Source organism: Streptopelia decaocto (assembly GCF_964273445.1).
Source record: "Streptopelia decaocto genome assembly, chromosome: 2".
Taxonomy (NCBI): Eukaryota; Metazoa; Chordata; class Aves; order Columbiformes; family Columbidae; genus Streptopelia; species Streptopelia decaocto.
The window spans coordinates 51,690,752-51,702,760 of NC_138655.1; the positions used below are offsets into that span (position 1 = coordinate 51,690,752).

General features: G+C 37.0%; 1 protein-coding gene across 1 annotated transcript in view; it reads right to left on the reverse strand.

Annotated features, from left to right (window-relative positions):
- Positions 1-10,110: 10,110 nt before the first annotated feature.
- Positions 10,111-12,009, reverse strand: part of MYOM1 (myomesin 1) — a 73,964-nt gene continuing 72,065 nt past the window's right edge. The window contains exon 37 of the mRNA XM_082045706.1: positions 10,111-11,118. Within this exon, the coding sequence (XP_081901832.1) occupies positions 10,825-11,118 (294 nt within the window). The 3' untranslated portion in view covers positions 10,111-10,824. The remainder of the gene's footprint in view (positions 11,119-12,009) is intronic.

A 12,009-nucleotide genomic window follows, 5' to 3' on the forward strand; every position in this document is an offset into this window, starting at 1 on the left:
AGTTTGCACTATAAAAAGGGGAAAAGAAAAAAGAAGTAGCGTAACTGGAAATACCGTTCAGGTTTCACGGATGTGAATTAAGTGTTTTATCACTTGGTAGCACTATCTGTGCAACTTCTTTATTTTACTGTACTTTTATTTGTTTACCAATTATTTTTTCATCTGCTGATCTGTCGACAAGAGTTTTGTTACAAGCTGGCTTTGCCCCGCTTGGTGTTAGAGACATTTTGGGCCCTCACATAGGTTTTTTATAATTGTCATATAAGAAATCAGGGTAGTTATAAGCATATTCAGTGAAACTGACAAAAAACATGCCAGTGTACACATTAGTGCATAGACAAAGTTTACTGTGGTAGTCCATGTATCTCTAAAAAGATCCTTGACAATCTTTTGTACTAGTCCTACAAAGATATGTTTATTCATGTCTACTTCCTGGGACAAGCTGCCTAAAAGATTATAGTGATTGAGATTGCTTATTTGCAAATAATATATTTAAATCCCTTTGAGCATGGAACTAAAAAAAAAAATCTATCCCTGTGTAACATTAAAGCAAGCAGTTAATGGAAGAAGACACAAACAGAATTACATGGACAGGGCGAATATATTTCAAGGTAGCTATATTATACATATGTAAAAAGCAAGAAAGGTCAGATTTCATGCCTGCCCATTTTGATGATGTTATTGTCAGAAGTTCCAAGTCAATTTTGGAACACATCCCAGGACTCAGGATACATGGGTGCAACAGAGGCTAATGGAGCAATTTTCCACCCTTCAACAGGACCATGTTCCAGCTGCAGCAGGTTTCTGAAGAGGCCTCCCATTTGAATGTAATGTCGTCATAATAATTACCTAGCCACGTTAGCATAACATCTGTCACAAACGCACAGTCTTTGCTTCAGCTAATAGATCATTTCCCCCCTTTGCAGAGTTCCTTATTTGGCATCTTACTTGCTTAGTTTGTGAGGGTAACCACATCAGTGGTTGCTCTAACAAAATATTTTTGTGCTCCTGTGATCTTATCTTTGCTGGTCATTACAGCAAGCTTTTTCTTTTTGTTTTCAGTTGAGGGGATTCTCCTTTCCAACACCAGACAACCCCATTTACAGGGAGGAAAGAGGTAGGGGCTAAATCTTTCCTATGTCCTCAAATATCAATTTTAAGCTAGACCCTATTATAAAATCAAGCCTAATCCAAAAGCAGGCTGGCTTCTTAGGTGGCAGAAAAATCTTTACTTGAAAAGGGGTAATAAATGGATGTCATACTTTCCCGTTTCAGACCTGGAATAGGTGCTTCTGATTAAAAAGCATTTATTTGAAAACAGTATGTTCCCTTTAGGTAACCTTTTCCATTCCAAAATTATCATCTCCAGACAATCAGAAGGCCACAGAAGTAGATAGCCCTCAGTATTTTCCTTTTGTATTCTCTACTCTTCTGCACTTAAACATAGAAGATTAGAATCAAGCTATAAAAATTGTTTGTGTTTTCCACAGCTATCAGATGAGATTTGTTTCCATTCTGGTTGTGTGGAGTTACACACCGCAGCAGCATAGCTGGGATCTCCCTACAACTATGCATGACTTACAGTCCTTGTCAAACCACAACTTCAGCAGTAGTTAAACCAGGGCCTTCAGGCCACAGGAAACCTGCCACCACCCTGTTTGCATTCATTTTGCCTTTTGACCACAAATGTCACAATTATTTTCCCCATCAGGGACAGCGGAGGGCATGATGAGAGCAACTGCCTTTTTTTTTTTCCTTAGGTGGAGGTAATTTGAAAGTGTGTTACTTAGTGCCATACATAAATCAGTGGCTCTCCAGCTGTTCATCTACCAGATACTGTCTAGCAGCAATAGTGTGTGGGAGAGACAGCCTGCTTAGGGCTGGGCAAGAAAGGATGAAGGGTCTCCAGCAGGTTAGGATATAGAGTGCCAGGGATAAATCTCAGGTCTGGGAGGATGCAAGGTGCTAGGCACAGCAAAAAAAAAAAAAGCTGACATCAGTGATGAGAAATTTTTATGCCATTTTGCCTGTTTGTGTACATACAACACCCAGAAACTATTGTTTGGAGCAGTCATTTATTCCATACCCACCACCACCCCTGCTTATATTACAGCAGTCAGGATATCCTTAAGCTATTTTTTTAATTATTCTTGTTTAGACTCTATCTGTCTTACCCCTCATAAACCTGAGAGACTCCTTATCTCTGCATCTTAGTCATGACTCGCACATGCCCTCTAAGGAGAATTACAATAACTTCTCTGAGATCAGAATAGCATTACGACAGGATGTAACCATTTAGTTTACTTTAGTTTATCTTTTTAATCCCATTTAACAGTTGGAAAAAAATGAGGGAAGTTAATAGCAATGATTCAGAGCTGCAAAGAACTATATGCTGAGCCACCAAAATATTTAAGCACACCAATAGTCTCACTGTAGTTGATGGACTTGTCTATAGGTTTAGGGTATTTGGTTAAGTCAGTGCACTCAGATCAAGGCTCATGTGAGCAATATTTTTCCATCCTTTGTCAATCATTAGCAGGTGCTTCACAAACCATCTTCTGATAATAGATATGATATGGTTTCAGGTCTCCTTATCCTTTCCAAAATCAGAGCCTAGTTAAGTAGGAGGTTTTATTCCACTCCTGTTACTGTGAGTAATGAACCAGCAAATGGAAATGACTGTATCAAATAGGATGGATGTTAGTAGATGCAAGGTGAGGAAAGAGGGAAGGAAAGGTGTTGCATTTGAAAATGTGCAGAAGGAAAAAGATTACAGGAAAGACATCTTGCGTCATGGAGTGGGAAATGAGACAAGGGAAAAAGTCAGCAGCAGATTGCAGCCAAATCTGGTGCCTCCTTCCTTCCTCTCCTTGCCATCGGTCTCATCCCCTCACCGTCTCTCTCACAGTGCCTTCATCTCCAGAAGACCTCATGGAATAGAGAAGTTTCTCTAACATTTTTCTCTTTACAGCTTTTGTTGCCCTTTTACCTGGCCAACATTTTACTTCAGTTCTTAAAACTTACTATCCTTTAAACAGCACCAGATGATTTGTGCAGAAAGATTTGTTTCAGATGTTTCGTATAGGTAATGCATTCACCTTATAGTTACTGTTCAGGCATCCAGAGCAGAGGTGCACCCTATGCTAGTTTAAGGATGATCTCATCTTGCAACTAGCTGTTTCAAAGATTATGGCTTTATATGTTGTCAAATTATAGTTTACCAGTCTCAGCCCACAGGCAGGTCTTCCTCAACAGTTGGTTAACAAATCCAGAACTGATTCTCAGAACTACTCAAGGACACCTGGAATCCCAATGCCTTCACTACAGTGGAAGGCAAAGCCTATTTTCCACATCTTCTTTCATCTTCAAAAATCACCCTTTGTAATTATAGCTTAATGCAACATTTTCCCACACTGTTGAATACAGCTGTTATAACACCAATATATTAATTTATAATAGAGTTATAAATCTGTATATAAAGAGTAAAGCATGCGGGAATGGAAGATGTAGGTAAGAAAGAAGATGCTCTCCAGAAGTTGCACTTCAGGTAAATATTGCAACCAGTGTCTGATTTTGAATGTTGTCAAATTAGTCTGTATGTTTGATAGGAGATTTTTGTTGCTTCAGAAAGAATTTGCATTCTATCATTATGTAATGGACAGAGACTGAAACAATTTTTCATAGTTCTCATGGAGAATAGAATATAAATTATACATTTAGATTGTAAAAAGAAATTCAAACGTGGTAACATTATAAACTTTAATGTACTCAACAATTCTGTTAATATTAATTTTGAACATTTTCTTACACATTTGTGAACAACTACAGCTTAAATAATAAAACGGAAAAAAGGTTTTTTAAAATCTTTGATGTGTGTGTTTGTGTATTTCATTTACCATGCATAACAACATTATGCTTCTGGATAGCAAACAGTTTTCAGTAGAACAATACTGATGTGACTGCATTTCCAGCTTTTGAGGAACCATCCAAATTTTAAAATAAAAAAAAAAAACACACTAAAATTTTAGTTTAAATTTTAAAAAGTATTTCCAGTAGATTTTAATTGAAATATCAGGAAAATACTGATTTTTCTTTCAAGAAAAAGCTAAGCCCTGATTATGCTATGACACCAAAGAGATATCTGCCGTTGACCTTATTGTGAGCAAAATGGGCTTTGCAATCTGAGGTTTGGGACATTTTTAGAGCGTTCTTCTGAGAGCTGTCTTGTTTTCTATTAAAACCAGTGAAAAGACCCCTGTGGCATTTTGCAGGAGTTGGATCTCAGTGGTGCCGTCTGTTCTATATATAACTTACATATTGCCATTGAAGTTTGTGGGAGATGGGGTCCCAAACTGAAGAGGCAGCAAGAAGTGATGGATTTTTAGAGAGGTCAGGCAGGTTGAAATAATCACCATGGCAAAGTGCGGTTAAGAGTTCTGTGAAGCAACCTGCAGCTTTGTAACATGTTGAAAGGCCAGACTCTCTCACTCTCTAGCAGAGTGATGTAGTCGCCCGTCTGTAGATTTTTATCATTTTCTGTAACAGTTGCATGAGAACCTACATGTATTAAGAGTCTCATTTAAAATATCCCTACCGTGTAAATGCTCCTGCCTGCATTTATGTACAGGACCTACATTTCCATCATTCCCTGCTGTGATATTCCAGTTTTCTACTAATTTAATCTATAAAACCCAGATGTAGAACAGGATGTAATGTATTATAGTACTGAATCAAGCTCTCTGTGTCAAACAGTACCTTCATCTAGTAGGATGATTTTAGTTGTAGTCCAGTCTGTATTTTAACTTTCTCCCACCACTTCTTTGTGTAGCAGTCAGTATTTTGCTTTGCATAATTTTTTTTCTCTATTGTATCATGCATATTTCTGTCACCCGGGGAGGCCAATCCAAATTATATAAACCCTTCACCTTGTTTACAGAAATGTTTTTACTCTAATGGCCTCCATATAAGCTCTCTAAGTAGTATTTCCTGCAGCAGGAATCTTTCTGTTGGTTTTAAAGAGGTGAATGGAACCATATTGGAATTCTACTGGAATTAAATGGGTTTCTTCCATCAGAGATGTCAGTGCCTCAGGTACTACACATTTAAACATCAATAACATTATTATTTGTTTTCTCATGCTAACAATTTTATAACGATGGATTAGAAACTGGTATTTCTTGTGTTTTCACTATTTCTGCATTTTTCATAGATCTAGCACCCTAGAAATATCAGCAGAGTTTAGTAATCTTTCAAAAATAATCCATCTGGAAAAAGCTGATATAATACGATTGAGCCTTCCAAGAGCTGAAATCAATAAAAGTATTTTGCTAGTAATTAAACTATCTTATTTTTATTTCTTGTATTTAATAATTTCTGGTGACTTAAAAGTTGAACTCAGCATGCATATTGACAAAATAAATTCTGACCTTTATTTTTATTGGTTTGTTTTTCAGCATAAACTCTAGTTCTTTTAAGATATCTAATCATCCACAAAAGAGTTATATTTTTATATATCTTCAGTACATAAACATGTAAGTGAACACAGTAATGGATGTGGATGAGCATAGTAATGATTTAAAGCAGAGATTCTTGGCTTGTAAGTATTCCTCACTTACATGCACCACGAAACTAGACCCTTTTACAAGAAACCAGTGAGTATGGTCCTAGCGAGGGAAGAAGGGATGACATTGGGCTGAGTTGCTGAGGGGAAAGAGGAAACTGGGTTTAGCAGGTCTTGGAAGCAGAAGTATAATTGCTGTAGCAAAATGGGTGGAGAGGAATGAGCATGTGGGGCAGCTGATAATTTATGGGTTATATCCATAGTACCTCACCAAGGCCAGAAGGTAATTGATGAAGTGGAGAGGGCTGAAAAGCAGTCAGTGGTAAGAAATGGTGAGATGTCATCTTGATCCACCTGATGAAACAGGTGTGCATGAAAGGTGGCTCAAAAAAACCCCTGCTTATGGTCCCCTGCATCCATAGGAGATGATTCTGTTTCTGGAGATCTTCCCTTGTGGCCATGGTGAAAGGTACAGCACACATGGCAGTAAGAGGACTGAATGCACAGTTTCCTTGAGAAAGTAAGTGGGATATGCCTCAGGCTGGGATGGCCTAAAAATATCAATTAACAGATCCACATAACTGATATCAACATTCTTTTAGAGTAGCAAATATATCCATACTGGACAGGATTTCCTTTAGTAACTTCTGCTTATCATGGACATTTTTTAGTAATTGAAGTCATGGATCATGATTAAGATATTTTCAAGTGACTGCAGTGCACCTAATCTGGTACTGAGACATAAGTGACCATCTACTATGCATTTAAAGTATGAAGCATTACAACTGTTATAAAATAAAACACTAATAAACTTTTGTTTTAAAATATTGTGATTAGTCTATCACCCACGAAATCTCAGCTTGACCTTATCATCCAGATCATAACAAGATCACACTCTTCGTTCAAGAACAGCAGGGTTTACTCAAGGCTTTTTTTCCAGTGGTTTCTTTGCCTGTCTCTCCAAGCTTTCTGTGGGCTGTGGAACCTTTTCTGCTACCACTGCCTTCCCATCAGTCTTCTTTGCCGCTCGCTGGTTGCTTTTTGTATCCTTTTCTATTTCCACAGGGGGGATTTCATTTGGATCAGGTGTCTCTTCTGTAGTAATAATTGCTTTTACGTGTGGCTTAATAAAATCTGATTTAGGAGAAGTAATAAAAATTGTATTATATTTACTATGCTCAGCAACACAGAAGTACGTGGAGTAAGATTTTGCTTTCACATTGGTTAGGACCTTATTGTGTTCTTTTTCCCCTTCACATACCCGTATAAAGACATTCAGTATCACAAATGAAGTCACTACTTTTTACAGAGCCAAAAACAAGCCCAAGTCTTTATGGTCTCTAATTAAAAAGATTGAGGGGTAGAACCTGCAAAACATTTACGGATGTAAACAATTGTTTCTCACATAAGTCATCTCATTTACAGGACTACTCAAAAATGTCTAGGTTATTCATACCAGTAAGGCAAGAAAGGAAAGAAATGCAATTAAATATTTGTTCTTGCCTTTGAAGCAGAAAGAGGAGGAGAATAAGAGCATAAAATGTTCTGTCAGCAATGACAGAACATGTATACGCTCTGTATACAAACAAAAAATATTTAGCAAAATATGTAAAATAGATGTTCTGATAATGTTGGAATTTAAGCCTTATTTGGAGCTAAAATGCTGTACATGAGGCAGTTGTGATTGTGAATAATAAATTAATGTCTGAGTAGCAATTATATAGTAAGAGTCTAAAAGAACATTAAAAATCTGTAATACACAAGAATGCTGAATCACTCGAGAGCTTTTCGTTTTCCACCCTTCCTCTAAATTGGACAAAAAATGGTCACTTGTAATTTCAACTTTACCACTCAATATCAACATAAGACTAAGACAAAATAATTGATTAATCTCAAATAGCTATATGACCAGGATTTTCTAAAACACTTTGGCATTTAGGGTCCCTTAATTAGCATGGCCTTATTTTGTTAAGTGTCAAACATCTAGATGCTGAAATGAGTCTCACTTTGGAAAATAATGTCAGCTGTGTATACCTACAGGCTTATGAGCTCTTTGCATTCAGAAATGTGAAAGTGTTTTTTATGGCTTAAAAAGCTGTCATCAGCCAGGTAAGCCAAGGTGAGGACTCACAGCCCAGTGGAAAGGTGATTTAAAAGTGTTGATTTAAACCTCTTTCACTGAGGTGTAACCTGGCAGTTGCATTTGTTGTTGATTAAGAGCATACATACTGTAAATTCGTTTGGGACCTGAGAAATATTGATTGGCACAGACTATTAACAATTATTTCCTTGTAGTAGAAGATCATAAAGGTGAAAGTGCTCTTACCTTTCTTTTCCACTTCCTTCTGTTTGCTTGCCATTGTTTTTTTCTTTTTAGATGCAGTTGTATTATTTTGATCGTGTCCTTGGACTGTGTCAGTCAGTCCTGACACAGAAATTACAATCACCTGAAGCAAAGCAAGAACAAAAAGCACACAAGCGAGGAGTGTGGATGCATCACAAATTGAGTTTGAAACCACCATAACTGAAACCCTGGCAGCAATACATCTAGAAGCAGCTATTACTCTAACTTCCAGGAACACGTATGTCTTCTGAAGCAAAGAGAAGTAGAATCCAGCCTGTTATCTGGGAGATGCCCCGCTTGTATTCCCTCTCAGTTCTGCCAAAAAGAGGGAGGCAGGAGGACAGATTTTTGAAGATAAAGTAGTAGAAATAAACTGCTACCAAAATGTTTTAAAGTGTGCTCATGCTAAATAATTAACATCTGTTATCAGGTATTGCTAAGACCAAGTCATATTGTTTGCACTCTGGAGGATGGAAGAGAGATGGGACACTGTTGCTATTAAGGGGTGTGTCCTGGGATCAAGGTGGAGTGACCTGCTTATTGTCCTTCAGTTAGCTTCATGTCACACTAAGCAAAATTATAAAATAATTTCATATTAATTCTTTACTCAGAAAGTTTGCTGTATCTCAAATTAAAGATATTCTCACGATTATACTTTAAAATTTAAAACTTAAGCTGTTTACTTTGTCTGATAGGTAGCTGTTGTGACTAAATAATCTGAACTTTTAAAATAACAGATATTGATTCATTAATGTACACAATTACACACTTAAACCTTGAAATTGCAATAATGTCAGCAGGTTTGATGCCTGTATTTTTACTATTTTAGGAGATAAAGCTGTGTGAACACATACACTTTATGTGAGTTGCTGAAAACACATTAGTTTTGCATAATTTCATGTTAAAAATCCCTGCAATGTGAAATTTATTCTGTAAAATATAGTCTGTAAAAAATATTTACACTAAATAAACTTAATGGGTTCTGTGAAACTGGTGGAAATATTCGTGCATAAAGTTAGGCACATGCTAATGTGTTCTGGTAGGACATGGATCTGATCTAAATCTGTTTGGTTTTGTGGGTTTGTTTGTTTTGTTTTTGTTTGTTTGTTTTTCAAGGATTAGCCCTTTACAGAAACTGATTTTAAAAATATTTTAAAATTGCAAAAATCACCACTTTTGCCATTGATAACTGTGTTGAATCTATTATTACTCGAGCCATTAATAATTCCCTCATGCTTCCACTTCGCCTTTAGCATGAGCTGACAGTAAACCTCAGCTGGCGAGGGTTTAAGTGAGCAACCACTGTGCAGCACTTGCTGGTGACATCCTCACAGAAATGTCAATACTGCAGCAAAACGAGTGCCTGGGAAACAGCTCTATGTCTGCAGTCACAGTAGCTAAAAATGACAAGAGAAAGTATGTGAAAGGTGCACACAGATTATGCTTACACTGAAAATATCTACTTTAGGGCTTTAGATTTTGGTGTGAAGGATTGTGCTGTTGTGAGGCTAGTCATGAAAAGAATTATAAATATGGCACGTTGCTCTACTAATTTGCAACTGGGCTGATATATCGTATCACAAGTATATATCACATATATATCAAGTGTATATATCATATATATCTCCATCAGGATGGACATGTATGTACATTCTGTTGCTCTTCCTCAGCTAACAATAATCAGTGGTGCTGTAAAATAGCTGACATGGAGTTTTTAATCTATATAAATGTGTTCAAAGATCTGGACAAAAGTTTTTTGTCTGAAACATTTTTGTCTGAAAAAGCCTCACATTTCTTTCTAAGTTCCAATGAAGATTCTTTTTGTAGCTGTAAAAGATCTTAACAAGATTTGTTATTTCTGATCTCCAGTGTTAAGTTTGGAAGAAATACTCTCAGTCTAACAAAATGCTTACCTAACACCCTTAAATCAAAATTCATGAGCAGGTCCATTGAATTGCATGAGACTATACCTGTGTCTGAATTTGCAAAAATACCTTGCTGAGTTGAGATGTGATGCCGTGAAGGTCTGGACAGAAAGGCGTGAGGAGATGCCGTTGTGGGTTTTGTTGTGAAGAGCAAAGTGAAGATTAACAGGGATCTAAAGGGAAACTAGCGGTAATTACAGCGGTGAGATCATTAAGCTACTAAGATACTGTGCACAACTACCAAAGCTGTGACTAGTAAAACACGACACAGTGAAACAAGCTTGTGGTGGAAGGAAAGAAGTGAATCCAGTTTATTTGTGAACATAGAGGAGAGTTCGTACAGATTTGCAGACACACACACACATACACACACACTAGTGTTCAGGCCTCCTAAGCCTAATTTTCATTTATGTTACAGTACTTTTACCCCAATTGGGCAGATTACACAACATGTATGGATGTAAATGACACCCATATTAAGGCCTCTCTAAATTAACACAGCAATACAAAGCGGCCTTAATGTAGACAAAATCAGCACTAGTTTCTCTACAATTTAATTCTCTAACACGTTCCATCTATGCTACTTTAACAAAGTTGGAACCAATCTAAACTTCTACTCAAAAAGGCCTCAATCATTTTTTATCTTTCCATCTACTATACCTCATAGATTACCTCCACTTAAATGATTCTTCACCCTTTCCATTTGTGTTGTATGGTCAAACTGCCCAGGAAGAGGGTCAAATGGTGGACCTGTGTTTACAGCCAGCATGTATTTGGCCTGGCTGAGGATGCTACTGCTAGGTTCTGTAAAGTTAGCAGTCAGAAAATATGAAAGGCCCTGTTTTCTCTGGCACAATTAAGTCTATTAGAAGCAAAACTGAAGCAAATGGAAAAACCTAAGGCTGCCTGCTAAAGCAGAAAGCCTTTTACACACACAGATTATGTCAGCCTATCATCCAAAATCTCCCCCGTACTTCTGTTGCCTAGTCTTAAATTCACGCTTTAGTTTTCTTATCTTCTTTTGTTTTCTCTTGCTCAGACTCTCTCTCTTCCTCAGGTATGTACACACTTACAGTGACATCGCTGGTCTCTGTGCCGTAACTGTTCTTCACCACAATGCTGTATTTCCCAGAGTCGTGTGTGGACACAGTAGAAATGGTAAAGCTGACATTTTTTCCATGTTCAAATCTCAGGATGCAATTAGCATCTGATACAAATGGTTTTTCATTCTTCAGCCATGACACCTCTGGAGTAGGATCTCCCCAGACAGTGCAAGAAAGATTAAGCGCCTATAGAAAAAAAGTACAAAGGAATTACAAATAAGAGTCAGTAAATACTGGCTGGTTTTTGATGCCTGACCCTCCAAATGTTCCAACCCCTTATTTAGCTTCCTGCTTTTAGTAAATGGATGCATATCATCATCAGTAATCAATAATTTTTGTCAGAGTCTTCTGTATCATAAAGGAAAAGAAGGAACTCGGTTCAAAAACTCCATTAAAACCTTTCAATATTTTATGGACCTTCCTCTCTACTCTCATAATCATTAGTAGATCTTTCTCCATGCATATTGTTTAATACAAAATTAGATAGTATCTGCTTTTGCGTGTTAGGCCTGAAATGAGAATTTGAGGAACCGTCAGACAGATTTATTCACGTTAAGCTCACTATATATTTACCACAGAAGTAGAGAAAGTGTGCCTGCTTTTTAAAATAACTAAGAACAAAGTGTCCCTGGATTATTTTGTTTAATTTAGGGTATTTTAAAGCTATGCCCTGATTGCTCTTCCAATAAATTTGAATTGTCTTATGCACTCCTGTAAAACTTTTTAAACTGAAATCAATACAGACTTTCCTATTTCTTTGCTGTTCATGTAAGTATTTCCCTTTTATGTTAGTAATGTTCCTAAGGACTGAATTGAGTCCCATCAGACTGAAGGAAGTATCTTCATTGTTAGAGAGTCAGTTGTCAGAGAGATCACTGGGAGTTGGATATACAATGTTCAGGTCTCCTTTTTTGTTGTTGTCAGATGAGAAATTAATGTTTGGGAGATATCAATACATATAAATAATCCCCTCCCCCAATCGCAGTGCCGTGGGAATCTTCTCAAAAGAGTTTGCAAAAAATGAACATTACATAGAGTCAAACGTTAAAAATGTTCATATGAAACTTCAGTGGTATA